The 26,144-nt window shown below is 39.4% G+C and overlaps 1 protein-coding gene across 1 annotated transcript; it reads right to left on the bottom strand.

The window, feature by feature from the left end:
- Nucleotides 1-23,767: 23,767 nt before the first annotated feature.
- Nucleotides 23,768-24,730, bottom strand: LOC101536729 (mas-related G-protein coupled receptor member X2-like). Its single transcript, XM_036492621.2, has one exon. It carries the CDS (start codon nucleotides 24,728-24,730, stop codon nucleotides 23,768-23,770), a length of 963 nt encoding a protein of 320 aa, XP_036348514.2.
- Between the last annotated feature and the right edge of the window lie 1,414 nt (nucleotides 24,731-26,144).

Here is a 26,144-nt window from a genome sequence, read left to right as displayed (position 1 = left end):
TTATTTCCTGTACAACAACTGAAAGCAGATCAGAGACTCATTCAGACCTCGAATCTTCTCAGCATCTTCCCTATTTAAACTCAGATATAAACCTGGCCCCTCCCATCCCATCCCATTCCATTTGATACACTTGCCTAGAATTAATGGCTGTTCTTGACCTTAACTGCCAACAAAACCAAATATCAATTCCAAGAAAAATGAGTGCTGATTGCATTGTGGGGAGCCATAAGCAAGCAATAAGATATGCAAAGGAAGGGCTGTATAATGGCGCAATTGATTAATCCTCCACTTTCAAGAGCCAGTACTCATATGGGTACAGGTTCATCTCCCAGCTGTTACATTTCACCCAGTTCCATGCATGAGGCCTGGAAAAGCAATGAGGATGGCCCACAGCTTTGGGACTCTATATCCACGTGGCAGATCTGTCAGAGGTTTCTGGCATCTGGCTTTGGATCCGTTCAGTGCTGTTTGGTACTCCTGTTTGGGAAGTGAACCAGCAGATGGGAGATCTTTCCAACCATTTCTTCTTCTCTCTGAAAATTTACCCTTCAAATAAAACTAAATAAATCTTAAAAAAAAAAAAAAAGATTTTCAAGGCTTACCAAGAACTGACATCCCTTTTGCTTTTTGGTTTTCCAGATCTTCCTTATATTATAGAAATGCATTTCTGTGTAGACTTTCATTCCAGATGAGAAAGTTGCATCTCTGGTGTGAAAGTCTCCATAAATCCCATTCTTCAGAGCCACCACTTTCATCTTTCATTCGTTTATCTTTTGTTAGCTGAATGGAGATATAAACTTTATTGCATATATTCTAGGATGCCTCCTCCCTACTCCAAAGAATTTCTCTATATTTTTGCAATATTCAAAATACGGAGTCTTATGTTTCACGATTTTCCTTTATGTACCTCAGGATAAACTCATATTAGACTACTTTTTGTTTTGTAATAAATTTCATCCGAGCTGGAAATATTTAACTTTTTGAACATCTGGTAAGGATGTTTTTATGGGCTGAATTGTCTTTCTGCCATAGCCACATTTCTACCTAAAAACCTTTATTTTAAAATTCCATTGTGGTTGGATATGGAGGTTTTCAAGATCATCTGCATCCTTCATTTGTAGAATACATTTACTTTTGCTTCTGGTGGACTAGGACAACAAATGCCCCACATGTTACTTAAAGGGAAGAGAAGAGTGGATTTCTTGGTTTTTATGTTTATTTCTGATCCCTGAATTTCACACTGGGATGTTGTATGTTAACAGTGATAGTAGAAATAATGTCTCTTCATCCATCTGAACATCATTTCTGTATGTGCAAATCTGGCTTGTCTCTGTGTAACAGTTACTCTTACTTACAGTCTGTTAAAATCAGGAGTGGAAATAGGGTTTTACTATGCTTGGGCATATTCAATCAAGTCTGGACATATTGTTAGATTGCTGCATTGCATAATACTACTCATGTATTCAAGTTTGGATGCAAATACTTTCCCACTGTGACCTTGTCAGGCATACAAAAGAAGATAATACTGAAACCAAATGAACAAGGAGATCCAAGTTCTCAGCAATCAAATCCTAAACAATGTCTACATATAATCCTGCTTCCTAGAAGAATGTTAGAGGAAACATTCTCTTCTTTGGGGGGTTTCCTGACCTGCTTGCTCCCATGACCACTGAGTGGGTGAGGTGAGAGCACCAACCACCACAGACAGTCTGATGGATCATGTCCATGATTGTAATGCAAGCAAAAACTTATAGAATAAAAAGAGCAAAGTAGGGGGCATCTTCCAATAGTCCTACCATCCCACAATGGCACTCTATTTGGCTAAAAGACACTTCTATTACTCTAGACCTTCCTCCAATCACGCACAGGTCATACAAAACATTCACAGCTGGCACGTAGGCTGGGGTTATGTATATCAGGTAGGCTGGCAGGTAAAGTGGACTGCACCTGCTTTCTCATAGCTGATTATCAAGGAAGTCCCAGAACAGCTCATCCAGATACAGAGAAGAGAGACTGGGGTGCATCCCACCACTCTATGACCCATGGGCAGGTTGCATTTAGGTCTCCATTAGCTGAAATCATTGTCGGGGGTTCCCTTGGGGACACAGTGTGCCACGTGTCTATGACCTTCCACATACCCAGACAGTCAGAGATCAGGGGCAATCTCCCACACTCGTCTTTGTAGCTCATTTGAATGATTAGGGCAAAGACTTTTGAGAGTAGGAGGAGACAGATCAGAAAGGAGAAATGTCAGATGGATGCCTATCAGAAATCCAGCATCAGAGGGCTGCCAGCTCTCGCATTTTATTGTCTCTTTCTTTTTGCTGAGGATAGTTCCATCATCTCTTGGATGCAGCGCAGCAAGGGAGAACACCAAATTCTGCTGACAAAGAGCTGTCTGAGACTGAGTCACTCCACAGGATAATTCTCTGACCTCTCATTTGGGAAATGGCTCCAGGAGACTCAACTAAATGCTGAAGGGGAGGGCTCCTGTTATTTCCTCCGTAGAAGCTGCAGGAAACTCAAGGGACCAGAGCCTTTGAACACAATCCCACATGGTGATGGATTTCTGAATCTGCTCCATTTCCACTTACATATTGGTCTCTCCCGCCCCATTCTGACCCATTTCATGCACTGCTCTAACAGAATTTAACTTGAGGGAGTCCTTAATTACAGTTAGTGACACTAATAATTTCTTTAAGTAATCCCTTTTAGTATATTTTGTTTTGAAAATAAGGTAGTGATGTCAAATGTTGGAGTCTTTCATTGTGGAACTTTGCAGAAAGTGTGAAATACTGTATAAGACCATTCCAGGTTCATCATGTCATGACTATCATTTTATTTTATTAATTACAGTACATTATGTGACACAGTTTTGTAGGTACTGGGATTCTGCCCACCCCTCCCCAAACCCTCTCCCCATGGTAGATTCCTCCACCTTGTTGCATAAGCACAGCTCAAGTTCAGTTGAGATTCCTTCATTGCAAGCATATATCAGCTTAGAGTCCAGCATCTTATTGTCCAGATAAGTTCAACGGCTTATTGGGGAGACCTTCTCTAGTCTGAAAGTAGAGCTAGCAGAGTATCATCCCGATCAATTAAAAGCCCCAACATAACATCAGCAACAGTTTATAACATTATGGAATTAATTGACATAGTATTGAGTAACCAATATGTTAAAAAAAATGCAAGTTTTTAACCACATCCTGTGACTTCTTCATTGACATTTCAATTTTAGTTTATATACAACCGGGTTCTAAACATCTTAAAATGGCTATAGATTACTGTTCAGCTGTCTTGTGTCTATTTGCATTATAATATTTAGCCTTTTATAGCATTGAAGCATAATTTTGCTGAACCTGGCTTTTTTTCGGGTAGTCTAGATTGGCTTATAACTCTAACAGGACATATGTCAACAGTTTAGGTGCAGGACAGTTTTAGGAGGGGTGTGCAGAGAAATCCTCAGTACCCTAGTGAGGGGTAACTAGTCTTTGTGTCCCACCTAGGAAGGTATAAGTGAATCCACGCTGACTGTTTCCTGTCTGATTCTAAGCTTTCCTTGTTGTTCTCAGTCTATCCATTCTAGATTGTTTGTTTGTTTGTTTGTTTTGCGGGGTGTCTGGAGCGATCCTGATGGTCATTGCCAGAGAGGTTGGGGATCCAGAGTTGGAACCAAGCGAGGACCAGAGAGAGCTCCCCTCCCTAGTTCCGAAGGAAGTTTACTGTTCTGTTTCTGCGGACCGCTCAGGGCTCCTGACAGTTGTTCTGATGACCTTGGATCCTGTGCGGAAGGATTTGGACTTCTTCCATCCCATGTGATAGTGATTCCCCCTATATGTCTTTGTAGTTTAACTATTGTCTAATGCTGATTCGAGTCTGTTGTCTGTGAGTTACCAGTTATGATCCTTGTAGGTTGTATTTCACGTCTTCTTCACACCTTCTAGGGTGATGAAAGATTTTTCTGCTCTCCTGCCCCATTTCTGAGTAGCATAGGATTTTAAAAGTATATTATGTTTTGCAATTTTTTGATGTAAATCATAAGCAGTCCTACTCACATTGATTGTTGGTTCATTGGTTACATCACAATATCTTATTGCATGAGATACAGGCTGTTTGGGGGTTGAAATAATATTACAGTTTATAGGTACTGTTTTTCAGATTGACATAATTTCATGTTAAATTAAGGCAAACATATGTTATCTAACCTTTTGGGATTGGTTCATTTCCCTTAACATAATGGTTTCCAGTTGGGCCCATTTGGCTACAAAGGGCTGCATTTCGTTTTCTGTTTTGTTTTGTTTTGTTTTGTTTTTGTTTGTTTGTTTGTTTTTAATAGGTGAGTAGTAGCCGATGGAGTAAATGAACCATAGCTTTCTTATCCAGTCTTCTATTGATAGACATTTCGGCTGCTTCCAAGTTTTTGCAATTATTGATTCTATACATGTCCAGTAGTTTCATTGAGAATCCCTCTTTCATCTGGATGCAGGGATGCATGTTCCATTGTACCCCCACGTCTGTATATGATAAACCTTAGTACTCCATCACTGTAAATTACTACAAGTGAGAGGCCATGAAACGAGGTCAACAACCAGTATGAGTTAGGGCAGCCACATCAACAACAACAACAACAACAACATCTAAAATAATTGTAGCACCTTGAAAAAAAATAACGCACCACTGAGTAACCAACACATGAGTGACAAAAAGGAAACACAGAAGTCTCTTGGGAAAAATGATTCCATCGTGTAATTCTTGAGCACGTGATGATTTCAACTGGAGAAAAGAGATTATTTGGAAGGAACAAAACTGAAATCAAAACATCAAAATGCATGGGATACAGCCAAAAAAGCGAACAATCAATTAAAAAAAAAAAAACCAGTACAGATTGGACTATTGGAGTTACACTTTCCATGTTGGCTTCCTTATATGAGAGAGAACATATGGTATTTGTTCTTTTGTGATTGGCTCATTTCACTGAGAATAGTGGTCTCTAGGTGGGACCACCTGGTTGTAAATGGAATAATTTAATTCTTCTTAATAGCTGAATAATATTCCATGGAGCAGATGAACCACATTTTTAAAAAAGATTTATTTCATTTTGTTATTGGAAAGGCGGATATACAGAGAGGAAGATCTTCCGTCCGATGGTTCACTCCCCAAGTGACTGCAACGGCTGGAGCTAAGTCAATCCAAAGCCAGGAGCCCTTCCGGGTCTCCCACGTGGGTGCAGGGTCTCAAAGTCTTGGGCCATCCTTGACTACTTTCCCACGCACAGGCAGGGAGCTCGATGGGAAGCAGGACTGCCGGGATTAGAACTGGCGACTATATGGGATACTGGCACGTGCAAGGTGAGGACTTTAACCACTATGGTATCGCGCCGGGCCCAAACCAGTTTCTTTTTTATTAGTATTCTTAATTATTTTGCATTATGTGACAGTTTCATAGGCTCTGGGAATCCCCCCACCCCTCCCCATACCCTTCCCCTATGGTGGATTCCTCCACCTTGTTGCAGTATTACAGTTCAAATTTAATCAAGATTCTTTCTTTGCAATCATATAGCAAGCATAGAATCCAGCAACTTATTGTCCAGATGAATTGAACAATTTCTTGGGGAGACCATTTCTGGTCTGAAGCCAAACCAGTTTTTTAACCACTCTTCCTTGGATGCACATCTGGATTGTTTCCATGTCTTTGCTATTGTAGATTGTGCTGCTGTAAATATGGGGTTATAGATCCCCTTCTCACATTCAAATTTTACTTCTTTTGTGTATATTCCTAGGAGCGAGATAGCTGGGTCATATGGCAGGTTTATTTGCAATTTTCCAAGCACTCTCCATACTGATTTCCACAGTGGTTGTACTAGCCTACACCACCACCAGCAGTAAAGGAGGGTGCCTTTCTCCCCACAACCACACCAGCAGGTGTTGTTAGTTGAGTTCTGAATGTAGGCCAGTCTCACTGGAGTTAGGTGGTACCTCAAGGTGGTTTTCGTTTGTATCTCTCTGATGGCTAGGGAGCCTGAGCATCTTTTCAAATGTCTGTTAGCCATTTGAACTTGTTCTTTTGAGAAATGTCTATTCATTTCTTTTGTCCATTTTGTTACAGGGTTGTTTTTTTGTTGTTGTTGTTGTTGACCCTGGGTTTCTGAAGCTCTTTGTAGATCCTGGATGTTAGTCCCTTATCACTTGTGTAGTATGCAAAATTGTTCTCCCATTCTGTTGGTTGCTTCTTCGCTTTGTTGTTTCCTTTGCTGTACAGAAGCTTTTTAGTTTGATGTAGTCCCATTTGTTCAAGTTGGATTTGATTGCTTTTGCTTTTGGCGTCTTTTCTAAGAAGTCTTTCCCTGTTCCTATATCTTGGAGTGTGCTTCCTATGTTTTCCTTTAATAGTTTGATGGTTTCTGGGTGTAGGTTTAGGTCCTTGAGCTGATTTTTGTATAATGCGACAGGTGTGGGTCTTGCTTCTTTATTCTGCAAGCTGCTATCCAGTTGTCCCAACAGCATTTGTTGAATAGACCAGGCTTTTTACCTGGATTGTTTCCAGTTTTCTTGTCAAAGATGAGTTGACTATACATGTGTGGATTCCCTTCTGGTGTTTCTGTTCTGTTCCACTGATCTTCTCTGTTTCTGTACCAGTACCAGACTGTTTTGATAACCACTGCTCTGTATTATGTCTTGAGGCCTGGAATTGTAATTCCTACAGTTTGATTTCTATTTTTCAGGATAGCTTTAGCTATTCATGGTCTTTTGTGATTCCAGATGAACTTCTGTATCATCTTTTCTATTTCTGAGAAGAATGTTGTTGGGATTTTGATTGGGATTGCGTTGAATCTGTTTATTGCTTTTGGTAATATGGTCATTTTGATAATGTTAATCCTGCCAATCCAAGAACATGGTAAGGTTCTCCATTTTTCAAGTTCTTCTTCTATTTCCTTTTAAAATGATTTATAGTTTTCATCATAGAGATCTTTCACATATTTAGTTAGCTTAATTCCTAGGTATTTAAGATACCTCTCCTCTATTTTAAAGGGGACTGTACTTACAATTTCTTTCTCCGTATACTAGTGCCATCAATTTGTGTTCATTAATTTTGTATCCTGCTACTCTGCCAAAGTCTCTTAGGAGTCCCAATAGTCTGTTGACTAAATCTTTTGTTATCCTATGTAGAGAATCATGTCATGTGCAAATAGCGATAATTTCAATTCCTCATTTCCAATTTATATTTCTTTAATTGCTTTTTCTTGCCTAATAGCTCTGGCAAGGACTTCCAAAACTATATTGAAGAGTAGCGGTGAGAATGGACATCCCTGTCTAGTTCCAGATTTTAGCGGGAAGGCTTCCAATCTTTCCCCATTTAGTATGATGCTGGCATTGGGTTTATCGTAAGTTGCTTTGATTGTGTTGTAGAATGTTCCTTCTATGCCTATCTTGTTTAGGGTTTTTAACATGAAGTGGTGTTGGATTTTATCAAATGCCTTCTCTGCATCTATTGAGAGGATCATATGGTTTTTATTTTTCAATTTGTTGATGTGATGTATCACATTTATTGTCTTGTGGAAATTGAACCAACCCTGCATGCCTGGGATGAATCCCACCTGGTCCGGGTGAATGATCTGCCTGATGTGTTGTTGGATCCTGTTGGCTAGTATTTTATGGAGGCTCTTTGCATCTATGTTCATCAAGGATACCGGTCTGTAGTTCTCTTTTTCTGTTGTTTCTCTCTCTGGCTTTGGTATTAAGGTGATATTAGCTTCATAGAAAGAGCTTGGAAGGATTGCCTCTCTTTCTATTGTTTGGAAAAGCTTGTGTAAGATTGGGTAAGTTCCTCTTGAAATGTTTGGTAGAATTCAGCAGTGAAGCCATCTGGTCCAGGAGTTTTCTTGGTTGGGAGGGCTTTAATTACTGATTCAATCTCAATGCATGTTATTGGACTGTTTAGATTGTTAATTGCTTCTTGATTCAATTTTGGTGGATTGTATGTGTCCAAAAATCTATTCATCTCCTCTAGGTTTTCTGATTTGTTCCCATAGAGTTGCTTGTAATAGTTCCTGATGATTCTTTGTATTTCTGAGGTATCTGTTGTTATATCTCCGTTCTCATCTCTGATACTATTGATGTGTATTTTCTCCCTCCTTTTTTTGATTAGTCGGGCTAGTGGGGAGTCTATTTTGTTGAGTTTCTCAAAGAACCAGCTCTTTGATTGATTGATCTTACGTATAGTTCTTTTGGTCTCTATTTGGTTTATTTCCTTGTTCATTTTGATGATTTCTTTTTTTCCTACTAATCTTGTGATTGCTTTGTTGTTGTGTTTCTAGTTCCTTCAGCTGTAAGGTTGGCTGATTTACTTCGTGTTTGTCTAGTTTCTTGACATAAGCACTGATCGAGATGAACTTTCCTCTTAGTAACACCTTGATTGTGTCCCATAGGTTTTGATATGTTGTGTTGATGCCTTCATTTGCTTCAAGCAATTTTTTAATTTCCCCTTTGATTTCCTCTCTAACCCATTGCTCATTTAGTAACATATTATTCAGTCTCCATATGTTTGCAAGTCTTCCTTGGTGATTTGACTTCTTGGTCTCTAGCTTCACTCCTTGATGGTCTGAGAAGATGCATGGTAGGATTTCAACTTTTTAAAATTTGCTGAGGCTTGTTTTGTGACCTATAACATGATCAATTCTGGAGAAAGTTCCATGTACTGATGAAAAAAAGGTGTATTCTCTGTCTGTAGGATGAAAGGTCCTATAGATGTCAACTAAGTTCATTTGCTCTAGAGTTTGGGTGAGTTCTGTTGTTTCTTTGTTAAGTTTCTGGTTGTTTGATCTGTCCATTTGTGTTAATGGGGTATTAAGGTCTCCCACTATAATTGTGGTGGAGTTTATTTCTCTCTTTAAATGTGTTAATATTTGTTTCACTTAGCTAGATGCTTTGGCGTTTGGCGTGTAAAGATTTATTATGCTGATCTCTTCTTGCTGAGTGTATCCTTTGATCATTATGTGGTATTCTTCATCTCTTTTGATGCTCTTTACATCAAAGTCTATGTCATCTGATACAAGAATGGCTACACCTGCACGTCTTTCCTTACCATTTGCTTGGAATATATTTTTCCATTCTTTCACTTTCAATTTTCTCTGATCTTTGTTGGTGAGATGTGTCTCCTGTAAGCAGCAGATAGTTGGGTTTTGTTTTTTGATCCAGTCCTCTAATCTATGGCATTTGACTGATGAGTTTAAGCCATTTACATTCAGCATTATTATGAATAAGGGGCAGTTTGGTCCTGTCATTTTGGCAGTGTGTTGTTCTAAATTAGGTCTTGTGTTATCATTTTAGTTGGATGTTCTCCACATTTGCCTTTGTTTTACGTGGTTGCTATTTCTTTTTTCTTTCAGGGGAACATCCTTGAGTATCATTTGCAGGACAGGTTTAGATGAGACAAAACCTTAGAGTTTTTCTTTATTGTGGAAGAATTTTATTTCATTTTCAAAGACAAAGGAGAGCTATGCAGAGTAAGTTATTTTGGGCTGAAAATTTTTCTCTTTTAGAATCTGGAATATGTCACTCCATTCTCTTCTGGCCTGTAATTTTCCTCTGAAAGGTCAGCTGTGAGTTTGATTGGGCTTCCTCTATATGTCACTGGGTTTTTTTCACATGTACGTTTAAGAATGTTTTCATTTTGTTCAACTGAAGAGAGTTTGATTATCATGTGTCGTGATGAAGTTCATTTTTGATCAACTCTGTTGGGAGTTCTGTAGCACTCCTGTATATTATTTTCCAATTCTTTGCTCAGATTAGGGAAGTTTTCCTTTATTATTTCATGAAATACACCTTTAATCCCAACTTCTCTTTCTGCACCTTCTGGAACTCCCATAATTCTTATGTTGGACCTCTTAATCATATCTTTTAATTTTTGGATACTTTTTCTTAGCTTGACCTAGCTCTGCTTTCAGCTTCTTGTTTGCTTCTTCATGGTGACATGAAATATCTTCCAATTCTGAAATTCTTTCTTCTGCCTCATTCATTCTGTTGTTGAGACTCTCCACTGTATTTTTAATTTACTCTACTGTGTTCTTAATTTCTGTTATATCAGAAATAATAATTTGATTTATTGCTGCTATTTCTTCTTTGAACTCTTGTTTGTACTTCTCGTTGTTGACCAGCAGGTTTACAATGAGTTTTCTGAGTTCTTTTTCCCCCATTTTGTCAATGTCTTCCTCAGTTAACTCTGAGAGTGGGCGAAGCTTTTGCTCCTTTGTTGGAGAGTTTTCAGTAACATTCATAGTGCCTTTGTCTTGTCTTTTACCTTTTGTAGTTGCCAATCTGGTTGACGAAATCATCTTTATGGTGTATTACTTAAAGGTCTACAAGTTGATTTTTTATGTTCAATCAGTGCCCTGGATTTGGGAAACACAGCTGTCCTGAATAATTGCTTTGTTTGCGGCATTGATTTTGTAGGCAGCACTAAGCTTGTCGCCCCCTGCTGGCTGATAAGTCTGAGTACCTCCTGTGGTTATTTTGGGTGGGGTTGGTGGCATGCCTTGTCAAGGCTGTTTTTTCCTGTGGAGCCTATGTAAAGCTCTAAGATGATGGTGATTTTGTTCCCAGCTTAGTTCTTAGGCAGCTCAGCTGTCCTCCCTTCAGTGTAACAGTGTCTGGTCCCGTGACACTATTATGTGAGAGCTGTTGAATTAGCGCATGTGCAGTTTACCACTCCTCTTCTTGCAGTTTATCAGCATTTGGAGCACTTGCCTCGGTGTCCAAGATGGCGCCCATAGGGCCACCAAAAAAGATCAGGGGGCTGTCAGCCGTCAGCTCCAGGGACCACACAGACCCTACAGGCTGCAAGGCTGGTGATGTGGGCTCAGCTCAGTGCAATTAGCTAGTAACACACCCACTCTGGATCTTCACTTGGGGTCCACACTTGCTGCCCTGCTACCTGAGATGGCACTAGGCGGGATGCTGCTGGAGAATTGCGCTGCTGGCTTTCAGCTCCAGGGAAAACACTGACCTTGCAGGGATTGAAGCTGATGCTACCCTCCCTACTTGGATCAGTTCTATATGATCAGCCAGAAATGAGCCTCCTCTGTGCAGCTCCATCAACTCTGCTTTCTGCCTCTCCACGCAAGATGGCACCCTGAGTCCCCAACTCTCTCCGCCTGTGGCTGGTCCCCATCACCCAGCTTGATTGTCCAGTACCAGACTGCACTCGCCTTTCTAGTTCCCCACGCGGACCCAGGTTCTCAGCTGGCGGTCACAACATCTGTGTGGAGGAAACTGCTGGATGTCTGGCTGGCACTGGAAATGGATCGCCAGAGCCTGGATCACTGGAGCCTGGATTGCCAGGGTCTGAGTTGCTGCTCGCTGGCTGTTGGTGGGTTTTTCAATTCACTGCAGCACTTCTGTCCCGTTGCCACAGCTTCCCTGTATCCAGGGGGTCTACAGGCATCCCCTGCTTACTGCCTGAGCTCTATTTTTTTCCCTGTAAACTACTTATTGTACTTCTCCCTGTCTAAAGATTTACCGTCTTATCAAACTGTCTGTACTCTGTGCTGCCATGTAGCTTTCTCCTTCCACAGCTTTTTTCTCAAATTTAAATATTCTCTGAGGAGTGTCTGCAAGTTTTATGACTGAAATCTCATCCTCCAGATGAGACATTAAACTTTTTGTTCCTATTTTTTCTATTATTATTAATTCTTAATAGTAAAGTTATAGTTAGGCTTTTAACTTGTTAATGTGCAATAAATTAAACCTCATTTATCAAAGGTGCATAGAAAATAGTCTATTATTTTTCCTTCCTCCACTCCATGAAGATTGCTTTTAATTTTTATTTTTCACACAGATCATATAGTTTTGGTTTAATTTTCCTGAATTTTTTATTACACTTTATGGTATAGCCATTTTAGACTACTTTGTCCTAATTGAAGTATCATTTTATGTAAAGACCTTTGAAATGTTCAAAGTTCTTCAACATTTTGTTTTTAAGCAGAATACATCTAAGTAATTTAACTTGAAGTAGCATGCTAAATAAAAATATCATTAGATGTATTACAGAAACATTTTAAATTTATCATATTTTACAATTTAGAAATATAAACCTTAACACAAGAAAATGGATTTAATGATATAGCTCAAAAAGGAGGACCTAATATGAGTAGCTACGAGTAGAAGGAGGAGAGGATTGATGGAAAGAGATTGTGGTAAAATTCAGGAAATTATGTTGAAGACTAGAGAAAATTGCGTTCAAGACACCTTCTGTCATAGAAAGAGGACAAATTCGAATGTGGACAAAGAGAAATGAATAGGTTAAAAATTATCTATGATTATGAAAGAGAGGGGGATCAACACATACATACATAGACAAACTCACACACACACACGGCAGGGATTTGAGCAGGAAATCTTCCATCTCTGGTGCATTCCCTAAATGGCCACAGCAGTTAGAGCCAAGACAGGCCAAAGTCAGGATCTAACAGGAATTGTATCTGAGTCTTCCATGTGTATGACAGGCTCAAGTACTTGAGTCATCATCTGCAATGTTCTCAGGTGAGCAAAGAGCAGGACAGTAAGCTGACCAACCAGGGCTTGAGCTTGCACGTGGATATGTGATATTGTCCTTGCAAGCAGTGTCCTAACCTGATTCACCACAACACAAGTTTCTTGGGTGAATTTTTTAAGCTTTTTATTAAAGCATTAAAATCATTTTTATTTTTTTGGAAGTCAGAAAAACAGAGAGGAGGAGAAACAGAGAGGAAGATCTTCCATCCATGGTTTCACTTCCCAAGTGGCTGCAACAGTCCGAGCTGCACTTATCCAAGGCCAAGAGCCCAGAGCCTCTTTCCAGATTCCCCACATGGGTGAGGGGGTCTCAAGGCTTTGGTCCATCCTCAAGTACATTCCCAGATAGCTTCATGAGAAGATGAGTTGCTAGGAATTGAACCGGTAGTCATTTTGGATCCCGGTGCCTGCAAGGTGAGGACTTTAGCTGCTAGGCTGCCACACCAAGCCCTTGGGTGAGATTTTAAACTGGAGGTTGAACAGTACATTCACATGCACTGGGATGGCCCAACAAAAAAGAAACATTGAAGTTATAATGAGAGGTCATAACTTGTAAAGGGTTTTCTGTTGCAGAGCCATGAGGACTAGCACACAAGTAGTAATGATGATTAAACAGAGGAGCAGATAGTTGCATTACCGTGAATGCAATGAAGTGCAAAGGAAACCACTCTAGGGAAACCTGGTTGGTAGGTTTGTTGTGAAGGAGGTGAGAAAACTTTGCAAACCATCACGTGAGGGTAGTAATTGAGAGAAGGTGGTTTCAAGAGAGATGTGGGGATGAGAGATGCTTCTCTTGGTGACAGAGTGGGTATTTAGGAAAATTTATGGAAACACATGAAAATCTAAGAACATCATCAGCTATAGAGAAAACAATTTTAAAATAACAATCAAGATTCTATTCCGTATCCCTGGCAAGCATTTTGAGAGCACAGATCTTGTATACATCACTCGTAGAAAAGTAAATTGGTACAGGTGATATGAAATAAGGCAGGTAGCTAATGTTTTCAACCTCAAAACCTACACATGAATATTTTGTTCAAGTTATCCATACTGCCAAACTTTTAAGGAAGCCAAAATATTTTTCAGTATATATGTAGATAAAATATGAGACATAAAAATTTAAATTGCATTTATCAATGAAAGAGATGAGCTGTCAAGTTGTTATGGACAGGAGGTAAAAAACAATCATGTGACACACATGACTCTTGGGAGAAATGCCACTTTCATTTACACATTGACTTGACTGGGCAAGCATGCAACGAGTCAAGTGCTAATCTTTGGTCTTATCCTACAGTTATACCTAAAACTGGCAGTGTCATGCTTGCAAGGGACGCTCATAATTTATCTAAGGTATGCAGGTTGTTTACAAGGCCAATTCAGGAGACACGAGACTTACAACGAGCAGTAAATCACAATAATGGACAGTTCAAGGAGCTCTCAGTTCCCGTGCATCCGTGCAGCCAGCTGGGTCTTGAGTATAATGGCAAGTAGCAATGGGATTTCTATGGTGGGAGCAGGTTTCTAAGCTTCAGGGTTTCGTGCACTTGGGCTGATAGCAGAGCTTTGGAAAGACCTAGAAGAATCTTAAATGTAAAGTGCAAACTAAAACAAGCCAGTCTGAACAAAAGAAGCATACTGAATAATTGCAAAGTAATGAAATAGGGGAAAGCTCAAAACCCTGGAGACAGCAAAATGATCCATGTTTTCCTCTTGTTTGGGGAAAGGGTGAAATCGGTAGAGTCCAAGAAATGTCCTGGAAAGTACTCTGTGTGGTACTTTGATGGATTGTTCAGCACAAGAGTGAACCACAATGTCAACCATGACACTTAGTTTGTGATGATGATAAGTTGCTTTTAATAAATGTATCACAGTGATGCAAAATAATAGGAGATGCTGTCAATAGAGGTAGAGGTGACAGGAGATATATTGAGACTTCATGTAGTACCTGGACTAATTTCCTAGAAATATAAAAGTACTGTAAAGTGCTTTCTTAAAAGTTGCATAGGAAAATAATCAACTGAATTAGTATGTATGATGCATTTAACTAAGAACTTCACTTCATGATTTACAAACCTCACACAAAATAAAATGAGAAATGTTGTTATACATAAGCATATCATTTAAAAATTTAAGTAACTAACAAACATGGAAAGTGCATAATTTCCTGTAAATACAAATATGAAAATCAACACTATGATGACATACCATTTCACACTGATAGGCATGGTCTAAAACAGAAAAGACAGCAATACCACCTTTGTCAGGCACATCCATCACAGCTGTGATTCTAACACCTTGCTAGTGATAATATGAAATATTCAAAAAAATCTGGAAAATGTTCAAGCAATTTCTTATAAATATACAACTCTTCAAGAATCAGTCATTTTATTTCATACCTGTTATGCAAAATACAAATCAAAGAAATGTATAGGTCAACAGGCATATACATATATTCTCATAGATGAAGTGTGTAATGGAGATTAGTGTACCAGGAACTGTAGATACGTTGTAGTATGCATCTCCACTCCCAAATAAAATGAATTCCAGCGAAAAAGTTAATTATTCCTTGACAAAATGACACTAGATTATCTACCTTGTCTGTGCCTATAATGCCTTGATGCAGTGAAATAACACACTATCAAACTTGTAACAGAAAGTAAGAGCTGCACTACTGCACTACTATGGGGGAAATGGTAGAGGGGGAAACTGGGAAGAAAAAAGGGAAAGGGAGGACAGAAACCTCAGACTTGCAGAGTTGTGTCATGGAAAATGATAACAACACAAAGAACTTAAAAATAAAAGTATAAACAACAAAAAAATGAAATGATGGAGAATTTTTGATTAATGCCATTTTTGCTTTTTATTTCAATAAATGGAACACATTTCAAGTGTTTCATGTATATGCTTTTAGGAGCACGATGATACAACCCATCCTACCCTCACTCATTCCCACCATCACTCTTTCTTATGTTCTCACAGTTTTTACAAGGACATAATTTCAATTCATATATCTGCATAAGCTTAACCATTCCCTACATAAAGAATTCAGTGACTACAAAGAACAAAACACTTGTTTATCAAAAATATAGACACGAACAATAAATCATATTCATCATATTATATATACAGGCATGTGTTATACAATTAATAGAAGAAATGATACTAGATCTTAGCAATATAAGTTAAACTGGAAGGATTCTGTATGGTTCAAATGGAGCAGCTAGATCCCATTTGGAAATCTGCCATGAGGAACAAAAAAGTTCATACTTGGAGGAAGTAGGGGGAAAACTGAGGGGAATAGAGGGCAGAGGAGCTGGGAGAATTCTGATGGAAGGAAACCATCCAAAGCTGTCTGTGCACAGTGTTTACTTATTTGGTTCTAAAACTTATCACCCTTACAAATGCTGAAAATGGTAAAATCAATACATTTAAGATGGTGTCTTAAATGTGTCAAATGAGAACTTCTAACAGCCTTCATTTTTTTTATTTTTTATTTTTTATTTTATTTTTTTAATCTATTTTATTGTATTGTTGTTGACAATCTTTACATAGTTAATTACAGTTAAAGAAAGAAAAAAAAAGGTTCAGCGGCATAGGGAAGTGGGTAATACTATTATGTCCATATTGTTTCCATCATGTATCTGAGGTAAAGGGGGATATTGAGGGAGAAGCCCCACCCGGTTTCCCGCCCACCCGAGACCCGGATGTGGGGCATGCTCTGAGATATGTGCTCAAGTGGTGTTAATAGTTCTCCGGTTATGAATCGCTGCCAGTTTCGCTCGATGAGGTCATCCACTGATTGATATGGTCCATTATAAAGTCTCCGTTTGCCCCATATTTCGCTCCCAACATATAGCTGAGATGAATGATTGATCTGCTCTGTCTTCTGTCTTTTCTTGATTAGAGTTCTGAGTCCAGCAGTTTGATTGGGGAGATGTCCAAAGAAACTTTGAGGTATTCCCAGACTAGTTTCTTGTATGTTCTAGCAAGCACAGGGCCCGGCACAGTCCATCACCCCGATCAGCTGGTGGTTTCAATTGCTGGGTTGGTTCTGTTTTCGGTCCCAAGTTGCACTGGAACCAATGGGTGTTGCAGTACAGTCTAACATCCTTCATTTTAAAACTGGTGTTACAGTCATCCATCAAGCTATTCTATTATGTGGCTGAGTTAGTAAGCTAGAGGAATATAATAAACCCCAAGAAAATGAAAGAAAAGTATAGAAATGGAATAGCTTTAATTATATGAAGAGAAATTATAGGAGATAGAAAAAGGACACTTGCACGAAATACCATGATATCTCTGTTCCCATGAGATGCAATGGCCAGCAGTTCAGATCTTGTTGCACTGTTTCAAGCATTGCACTGAGAGTGAAGATTTTATAAAAGTGGGTATCTTGGGTTCAGGCAGCTCCAATGGGAATGGGTGAAGCCTCAATGGAAGACAGTCACACATACAAAATACCTGTATCTGGTTAACAAGTACCATGTCACTTACTGTTTGTGTCACAAGGATTATTAGCTCAACAATTTGAATATTAAATCTGACAAAGACAAATGAGAAATAAATCCCTATGATAGTGCAACAACTAGTTTGGTTTTTGTTTTAAGAAAGATTTAGTTACCTTTTGGAAAGTCAGATACACACAGAGAGGAGGAATGACAGAAAGGAAGATCTTCTGTCTGTTGATTCACTCCCAAGAGGCCACAACAGCTGGAGATGAACCAGTCTAAAGCCAGGAGCCTGGAGCTTCTCCAGCCTCCCACCCAGGTCCAGCATCTTAAGGCTTTGCACTGTCCTCACCTGCTTGCCCAGGCCACACTCAGGTAGCTAGATGGAAAGCCGGGCCCCTTGGACATGAACTGGGGCCCATATGGGATCCCGGAGCATGCAAGGTAAGGTTTAGCCACTAAGTTATGAGATCAGGCCCAAACAATTAGTTTTGAAAGCCAAATAGGGACCAGCATTTTGGCTAATCCTGTGAGGCTAATCCACAGCTTGCAATGTAATGCCAGCATTGCATAAAGGTCTGGGCTGCTCCACTTCCAATCCAGCTCCCTGGATATGCCTGGGACATCAGTAGAGAACAGCTCAAGTTCCTGGGCTCTATACTCACAAGAAAGTCATGGAGTATTAAGACAGCAGATGGAAAATCTCTCTCTCTCTTTCTGTTTTTCCTTCCTACTTTGTATGCATATCTTACTTTTTTGTTCCTGTTGAATGGGACTGATCACACAAGCTGTTGGGTCGCTGTGGCATTGTATTGTATATAGAAGGTACTGATTTTTGTGTTGATTTTATATCCTGTAACTCCACCAAACTCTTTAATGAGTTCCAACAGTCTCTTAGTGGAGTCCTTTAATCTTCCTTTACACAGTATCATATCAAATGAAAACAGGGATAATTTAGCTTCATCCTTTCTAAAGGTATTCCTGTGAGTTTGTTTTTGCTGCCAATAGTTAGGGCTAAAACATCCAGAGCTATATTGAAGAGTAGAGAGTAAGCATCCCTAACCGGTTCAGAATCTTAGTGAACATGCTTTCAGCTTTTCCCCATTCAATATGATGCTGTTGTAAGTGTAATAAATGCATCTTCCTTCCCTTCCCTATATACATTCATTTCTAATATTTTATATTTATATTTATATTTATACTTATGCATTTATATACATTTTCATATTTCCACCTGCTGGTTCACTCTCCAAATAACCAAATATTTGTTTTTATATATATGTATGTGTTATATCAAGAGAGAGATCATATCTCAAATCATCATTTCAGGCTCTCGCCTCTTACCTGGAAAATCATTCTAATTACAGGCACAAATACAACTTATAAAAAATAAAGTTTATATAGAATATAAGGAAATCACAGACACACAAAAGCCATGTTCAGTAACCTCTTAGGCTGGAAAGGGAGAAGACCGGCTCAGGGGAGTCCCTTCCAGTATCCAGCTTTTCTATGTCTGCAGGAAGCTTGAGAGAAAGAGCCCTTCCCAAGTGGTGGGTTCTTGTGAAACTTGAAAGGGGAGTTGTTACCTTGTACCTGACCCGATTCAAACAGGTACAGCACAGAGAAGGGATAATTTGACAGGTAGGCAGATAGGATTACATTGGGTAGGGGATATGTGGCTTTCAGATTTGGGCCGTTATCTAGCTACCTGCCTTATCCCATATTATCTGTACCAATTCACTGTCCTAAAGAGAAGTATGCAAGAACTGTGCTCTCCAAATATTTGTCAAAACTTACACCAGTTTCTTAACTTATTATTTTTGCCAGTCTTAAAGATGCGTGATTATATCTTGTCTTATTTTGGTTTTTGGAAGGCAGAGTTAAGAGCAGGAAAGAGAGATTTTTGATTTGCAAGCTCATTTCCCAGGTGACACTGGGGCCAAGCCAGGTCAAAGACAGGGGGCAGGAGCTTCCCGCAGGTCTCCTAGGTGCTTAATAAAAGCCCAACCACATGGGACATCTCCTACTGCTTTACCAGGCACATTGGCAGGAAGCAGGAACAGCAGTGGAGCAGCTAGGACTTGAATCTGTGCCAAAGGGCAGCTTTCCTCTGCATAAACTCTGGTTTTAGTTTTTAGAATTATTCTCTCAACAGCCAATGATGTTTGAATTTTTTCATGTGCTCCTGCCATCCCTTTTTCCTGTTGAACATCTGTTGATTCTTTTGTCCTGAATGAATTCAGCTATGTACTCAATCCATACGAATAAAGTAAAGCTGTAGCACACAAAGATTTTCAAAGGTTTTACTATAATTTAAGGTGGTGGATCCCAGTGTCCCCTTATTATGAAGCACTATATGTATTTCCACAATTAGCCTCTCTGTCACCAAGAGAAGCATCTCTCATTTCCACATCTCTCTTGACTTACTACCCTCACGTGATGGTTTGCAGAGTTTTCTCACCTCCTTCACAACAAACCTACCAACCAGTATGCCCTAGAGTGGTTTCCTCTGCACTTCATTGCATTCATGGAAATGGCAACTGTCTGCTTCTCCATTAACCATCATTTCTAATTGTGTGCTAGTCCTCATCCCTCTGTAACAGAAAAACCCTTTATGAATTATGATTTCTCATTATAACTTTAAGTTTTTAAATTATTGGACCATCCCAGTGCATGTGAATGTACTGTCCAATCTCCCAGCTTAAATTTTCATGCAAGAAGCTTGTGTTGTGGACACTGCTTGCAAGGACAATGTCACATGTCCAAATGCTAGTTCAAGCCCTGGTTGGTCAGCTTCCTGTCCTGCTCCCTCTTTACTCACCTGAGAACATTGCAGATGATGACTCAAGTAGTTGGACCTGTCATACACACGGAAGACTCAGATACAATTCCTATTAGATCCTGAGTTTGGCCTGTCTTGGCCCTAACTGCTGTGGCCATTTAGGGAATGCACAAGGAGATGGAAGATTTCCCACTCCTACCCCTGCCGTGTGTGTGTGTGTGTGTGTGTGTGTGTGTGTGTGTGTTGACCCCTTCTCTCTTTCAGAGGAATAAATCATCTTTAAACCATCTCCAAGTTATTCTTTTACATTTGTCCACATTCAAATTTGTCCTATTCCTATGAGAGAAAATAACTTGGACACAATTTTCTATACTCATCATCATAATTTCCTCAAGTTTACCACAAACCCTTTCCCTCAATCCCTTCTTGTTTCTACTCATTATAGGTCCTGCTTCTTATCTATATCATTACCTTTATTTTCCTTGGATTAAGGTTTATTTTTCAAAATATGAGACATGATAAATTTAAAATGCTTCTGTAATATATTTTATATATTGATATTGATATTTAGCATGCTTACTTCAAGTTCAATTATTTATAGGTGTTCTCTTTAAAATCAGAACATTGAAGAACTTCATTGAGTATTTAAATCAGGTAAATGTAGCCCATCGTTACTCTATCTAGAGGTATAATAAGAAAATCAGGAAAAATAAACCTAAAATATTTCATCTGTATGACAAATAAAAATTAATAACAGCATTCAGGGAATAAGGGAAGGAAAAATAATATTGCATTTCAACTATGTTCATTTGGTAAGTGAGGTTAGGTTACTGCACATGCTAATATTAACAACTTAAAAGCATGACTATAACTTCACTACTTTGCGTAATAGAATAGGAACACAAAGGTTATTGTCTCACCTGAAGGATGAGATTTCAGTCTTAAAATTTACATACAGACTTCAGAAACAATTTAAACTTGCAAACACTTCTCTGGCACTTGCAACAAAAAATTATACACATGCATTGCTGCTTTGCAAAAAAAATAGAAGAAGGAGAAGAAAAGAAAAGAAATATGATAGTCATGACATGATGAACCTGGAATGGCCTTCCAGAATACTTCACTTTTTTTCTACAAAGTACAATAAAAGGTTGTGCTATTTGACATCACTATCTAAATTTCAAAACAAAAAATTACCTAAAGGGATTGTTTAAAGCAACTAAAGGCAATTAAAGGCTCTTACGAGGTAATTACTCTTAGAGAAGTGCACCAAATGGGTCAGAATGGGACGGGAGAGACCAATATGGAAGTGGAAATGGAGCAGATTCAGAAAAACCACCACCATGTGGGATTGTGTTCAAAGGGCTCTGGTCCCTTGAGTTTCCTGCAGCTTCTATAGAGGAAATAACAGGAGCCTTCTCCTTCAGCATTTAGTTGAGTCTTCTGGAGCCATTTCCCAAATGAGAGGCCAGAGAAGTATTTGAAAAGTGACTCAGTCTCCGAAAGCTCTTTGTCAGCAGAATTTGGTTTTCTCCCTTGCTGCGCTGCATCCAAGAGATGATGGAGCTATCCTCAGCAAAAGAAAGGAGACAATGAAATGCGAGAGCTGGCAGCCCTCTGATGCTGGATTTCTGATAGGCATCCATCTGACATTTCTCCTTTCTGATCCGTCTCCTCCTACTCTCAAAAGTCTTTGTCCTAATCATTCCAATCAGGTGTCATCAGTAGAATACTTCCTTTTACATTTATTTAGGAAGCAGGATGATATATAGGCATAACTGCCCACGGCTGGGTTGCTGAGAATCCGGATTTCCTTGTTCATTTGGTTTCAGTTTTATCCTCTTTTATATGCCTGGCAATGTCACAGTGTGAAATTGCTGTCCCAAATCTTGAAACCCTGAGCATCACTATGTAATGCAACAGTGTACCAGTATGTTAATCATTCCCACTCCTGGGTTTAACAAGTGTGAAAGTAACAGTAAGAGTTGCACAGATACAAGCCACATTTGTACATATAGAAAGTATGCTCAGATGGATAAAGAGACCCTATCCCTAATATTCACAGTTGACATACAACAACCCAGTGTGAGATTCGGGGAGAAGAAATTAACATAAAAACTAAGAAATCCCCTTTAATAATATGTGGGGTCATTTATTTTACAAATAGCCCAGATGCCAAAATAAAAGTATTTTAGAACTGAAGGATCTAGAAATCACCTCTTGAGACATTAAATGGTTAGAGAAGAATGAAATGCCAATTACTATGGCCAATGAGACTATGCACACTATCATTTTACATACCCACACTTCCCAGAATTTTTCTATGTATCATTAAATCTCTTTTCACCTTCATCAGTGTGTTCTTTCTGTGCTTGCAACTTGCTTTATTTTTGTCACTTTTTTAAAAAAAAGATTTATTTTATTTATATTGGGAAGTCAGATAGACAAAGAGAAAGATCTTCAGTCTGCTGAATCACTCTCCAAGTGGCCACAACAGCCAGCACTGTGCCAATCCAAAGCCAGGAGCCCAGAGCCTCTTCTGGGTCTCCCACATGGGTGAAGGGCCACAAGGCTCTGAGTTGTCCTCAACTGCTTTCCCAGGCCACAGGCAGAGAGCTGGATGGGAAGCAGGGCCATCGGGATTAGAACTGGCTTCCATACTGGATCACAGTGCATTCAAGGCAAGGATTTTAGCTGTTAGCCTACAGCACTGACCCTTTTCTTGTCACTTTTAAGAAGCAGTCACCCACATTGAGCAAAAGGGTTTCAAAGCAGAACGCAATTTAAAAGGCAAGACCTATTCCCTTTGGTCACAATTTATTTCAATGCTCCAAATAAAGACCTGATAGAGCAATAACCTTAAGAACAGGTGTACTGGATGTCAAGTCCTGACTGAAAAGTCAGCAGCCATCCAAAACACGAATTTACAGACCTATAACGTTTTACTGGTAATTATAGTAAATATTAAAAAGGAAATGACGCCTTTATCCACAGCCTGTTCTAGAAATTAATAACAGCAGAAACACTTGGGATCCCATTTAATATAGTCTGCATTAGCCCAATACTAGCACAAGAAAAAAATACTAGGGAAAAAACTCAACTATTCACTATTAAGCATAATAGTAATCATTGTGTGGTCATTACATTTCCTGTACTCTGTGATGCTTTGGAATCTTGACATCTTGTTTATCTTGGAGAAACCTTCTCTCCGAGGCAATTCTTACCTATAGCAACATATGTAGCTCTACCTACATGAGCTGCGATACAAAAACAGGTTAATGGAGTTCTCACACATCAAATATCCACTAACCCCTAAGTCCTCTCGACGTTGAAACACCTCTGGGAAACTTTTTAAAATCAAAAATTTTGCCCTGAAAAAATGCACAATTTAAAAAAGCAAATGAACAAAAGAAACACAACAAAGAAACAAACAAACAAAAAGAAGCCTACGGAATTGGAGAAAATACTTGTAAAATATATTAGATGTGAAGCACTGGTGTTGAACTTCACACACACACACACACACACACACACACCACTAAACTAAATAATACTACTACTAATAATAATAACAACAACAACAATAAAGGACCAGTTCCATTCCAAATGGATCAATGTTCTCCAAATAATATTCAGCTAATCCATACTCAGATATCTAATACATATAATAATAGACATATAAGTAGTTTTGAGCACCAAACTAGGGCAGGCTTCCAATCCTGTGAGGCTAATCCATAGCTTGCAATGTAATGCCAGCATTGCATTCCCTGGATATGCCTGGGACATCAGTAGAGGACAGCTCAAGTTCCTGGGCTCTATACTCACAAGAGAGGCATTGAGTATTAAGACAGCAGATGGAAAATCTCTCTCTCTTATCCCAGTGTCTCTGTTTCTCTTTTTTACTCTGTAAGCATGCCTCTCAAATTGAATAGATAATTTCTTTTTTTAAAAACTGAACTATGAGTGAGTGCAGAAAGGGTCTCACCCTACTACACCAGGCTTCTCTCTGGCATCGCCTGGGTTCCCTGGGGCAGGCCACATCCACTGTCACCTACATCAGGAGTGTCCTGCAGAGCTCTCTGGAGAACCAGCTTGAAGGACTGTCTTCGCTGCTGCCTAAAGGAGCCCACAAAGAAGTAAATGATGGGGTTGGCACTGCTGTTAATACAGGACAAGAAGACTGTTATCACGTGATAACGGGGAATGTAATTCTTTGAAAGAAATTCATTCCCCAATACATATATCCATGTAATACCACAGGGCAGACCACAGAGCATGAAGACCAGCACTGTGAGGAGAATGGTCACATACAGCCGAGTCATGGGCAACCTCTGTGAGCTATGGACCCTGAGCAGCAGAGTGAGAGTGGATCCACAGAGAATTAAAAATAAAAGCAGCAGCCAGATTGCAGCAAGGGAGGTAAATATCTGACACCAAATATTTTCACTATAATCGATGTTAGAGAGACAACTGGTTATTTTCACTATGCTCAGGGTGAGGGACAGGGCCCAGATGAGGGCACACATGATAGCCGACAGGTGTTTGTGTCTGTGGCAGCGATACCAGATGGGCCACAGGACAGATAGGCAGCGCTCAGCACTAATGGTGCTGAGGATGCTCAGGCTCACCATGTAGAGAAAGGCTTCTGCAGTAATTAAGAAGTTGTAAAAAGGATTGTCAATGGAGAAAGGATGGAGGAATTCCATTATAATCAAAAGTGAATCCATAACTTGGCAGCAGAGGAAGAGGAAGTCGGCCAGAGCCAGGTGGAGAATGTAGGTGTAGAAAGCATTTTTGTGCATGCGGACGCCGAGAAACCAGAGCACAGTTCCATTTCCTGGCAGTCCAACCAGGGCAATGCCAAGAATCAGCCAATACAGGATCAAGATCTCCTTTTGAGGTTTTGGTGAAGGAGCTGTGATGTTCAGGCTGACTGGGATGCTTGAATTCATGCTCAGAAACCCAGGAGTGGTGTTCCTGGGAACACAAATAATTATTGCATAGCTTTGATTCTCATTTCAGCAGACAATGTGAAAATTATTATTCTTTATCCACTGAGTAGGAAATATGATTGTGGAGAGTAAATAATTCACATGAAGAAGGAAGCCCAGGAATGTGAATTTCAACCCAGTTTTCAGTGACTCCAAACTCAAGTTTACTTTATGACACAGGGCCTCAATTGCAATAGGAATATTCCATAGTGTGATAAAATGTATTTATGTCATGTTTCTGGGCAAGAAAAAGACTGGAGAAACCTTGTGACAGTGAAGTTAATTTTCCTTTGCCCTGGATCTGAAACGTCATCAGAAGTGCAGAAATTTGGAGGCCCAGGTATGACCATGCACACCACAATGACTGAGAGAGTAATACTCACCAGGGAGAGAGCAGACCATGCTCTGAGGTCATGATGGAATATGAAAACTTGCTAGGAAGGCAGTGGGAATGGCCAGACCTCTTGGTGAAACAAAAGACTGAGTGGTCAGTGTGCACAAGGAGTGATTTTCTACTCTCCACTGTTTGTTGCTCTGTGGTCTATTCCACTTACGAGAATAGAGAAGATGCTCAGGGGATCTGTAAACAAACAAAAAAAATGAATGAATAAGAAGGCTATGTCTATTGGCCATGCAAAATGTCACACAATTTTGCTGGATATAGCTAGGACTAAGACACTTTTGCACTGTGAAGGAAACTTTCAACAAAATGAAGAGGCAACCAACACATGAAAGAAAACTTTTGCAAGCCCAGCAACTGGTAAAGCATCAATATCCAGCATATAAAGAATTCATAAAATTCAGCTACAGCAAAACACACAATCTAGTTAAGAAATGAGCAAAGGAAATAAATAGGCATTGCTTAAAGAATAAAATTCAAATGGCTAAAACACAGGTGAAGAAATGCTGAGGTTCTCTAGCCTAGGGAAATGCAAATAAAAACCAACACAAGGCCTCACCAAAATGAATATCGCCAGAAAAAGAAAGATAATGGAAAAGGAAAGAAAAAGCAAGAAGTGCAAGGATATGTATGAGTAGATAACCTAATCAACTTTTGGTAGGAATATAATTAGTGCAATCACTATGGAAGATAGTACTGAAATTCCTCAGAGGACTCTTTCTACCACATGACCCTGCCATTCTACTCCCGAGTGGGATTTACACACAATAAATGAAATTAGCCAAACTAAAGAATTAGAATCAACTAGATGTGCATTAACTGACACTGGATTTATCACCTGTGGTATACATACAGTAGGAAATACTACTCAGGCTTAAAAGGAATGAAATGGTATCCTTTGCAATTAAGTGGACTAACTGACCATTGTTCGTAGTAAAATGAACAGGTCCTCCAAAGATAAATAATCATATTTTC

This window comes from Ochotona princeps, chromosome 4 (assembly GCF_030435755.1).
Source record: "Ochotona princeps isolate mOchPri1 chromosome 4, mOchPri1.hap1, whole genome shotgun sequence".
Classification (NCBI taxonomy): Eukaryota; Metazoa; Chordata; class Mammalia; order Lagomorpha; family Ochotonidae; genus Ochotona; species Ochotona princeps.
The sequence above is the reverse complement of the archived record's forward strand: the minus strand, read 5'-3'. Positions and strand labels throughout refer to the sequence as shown.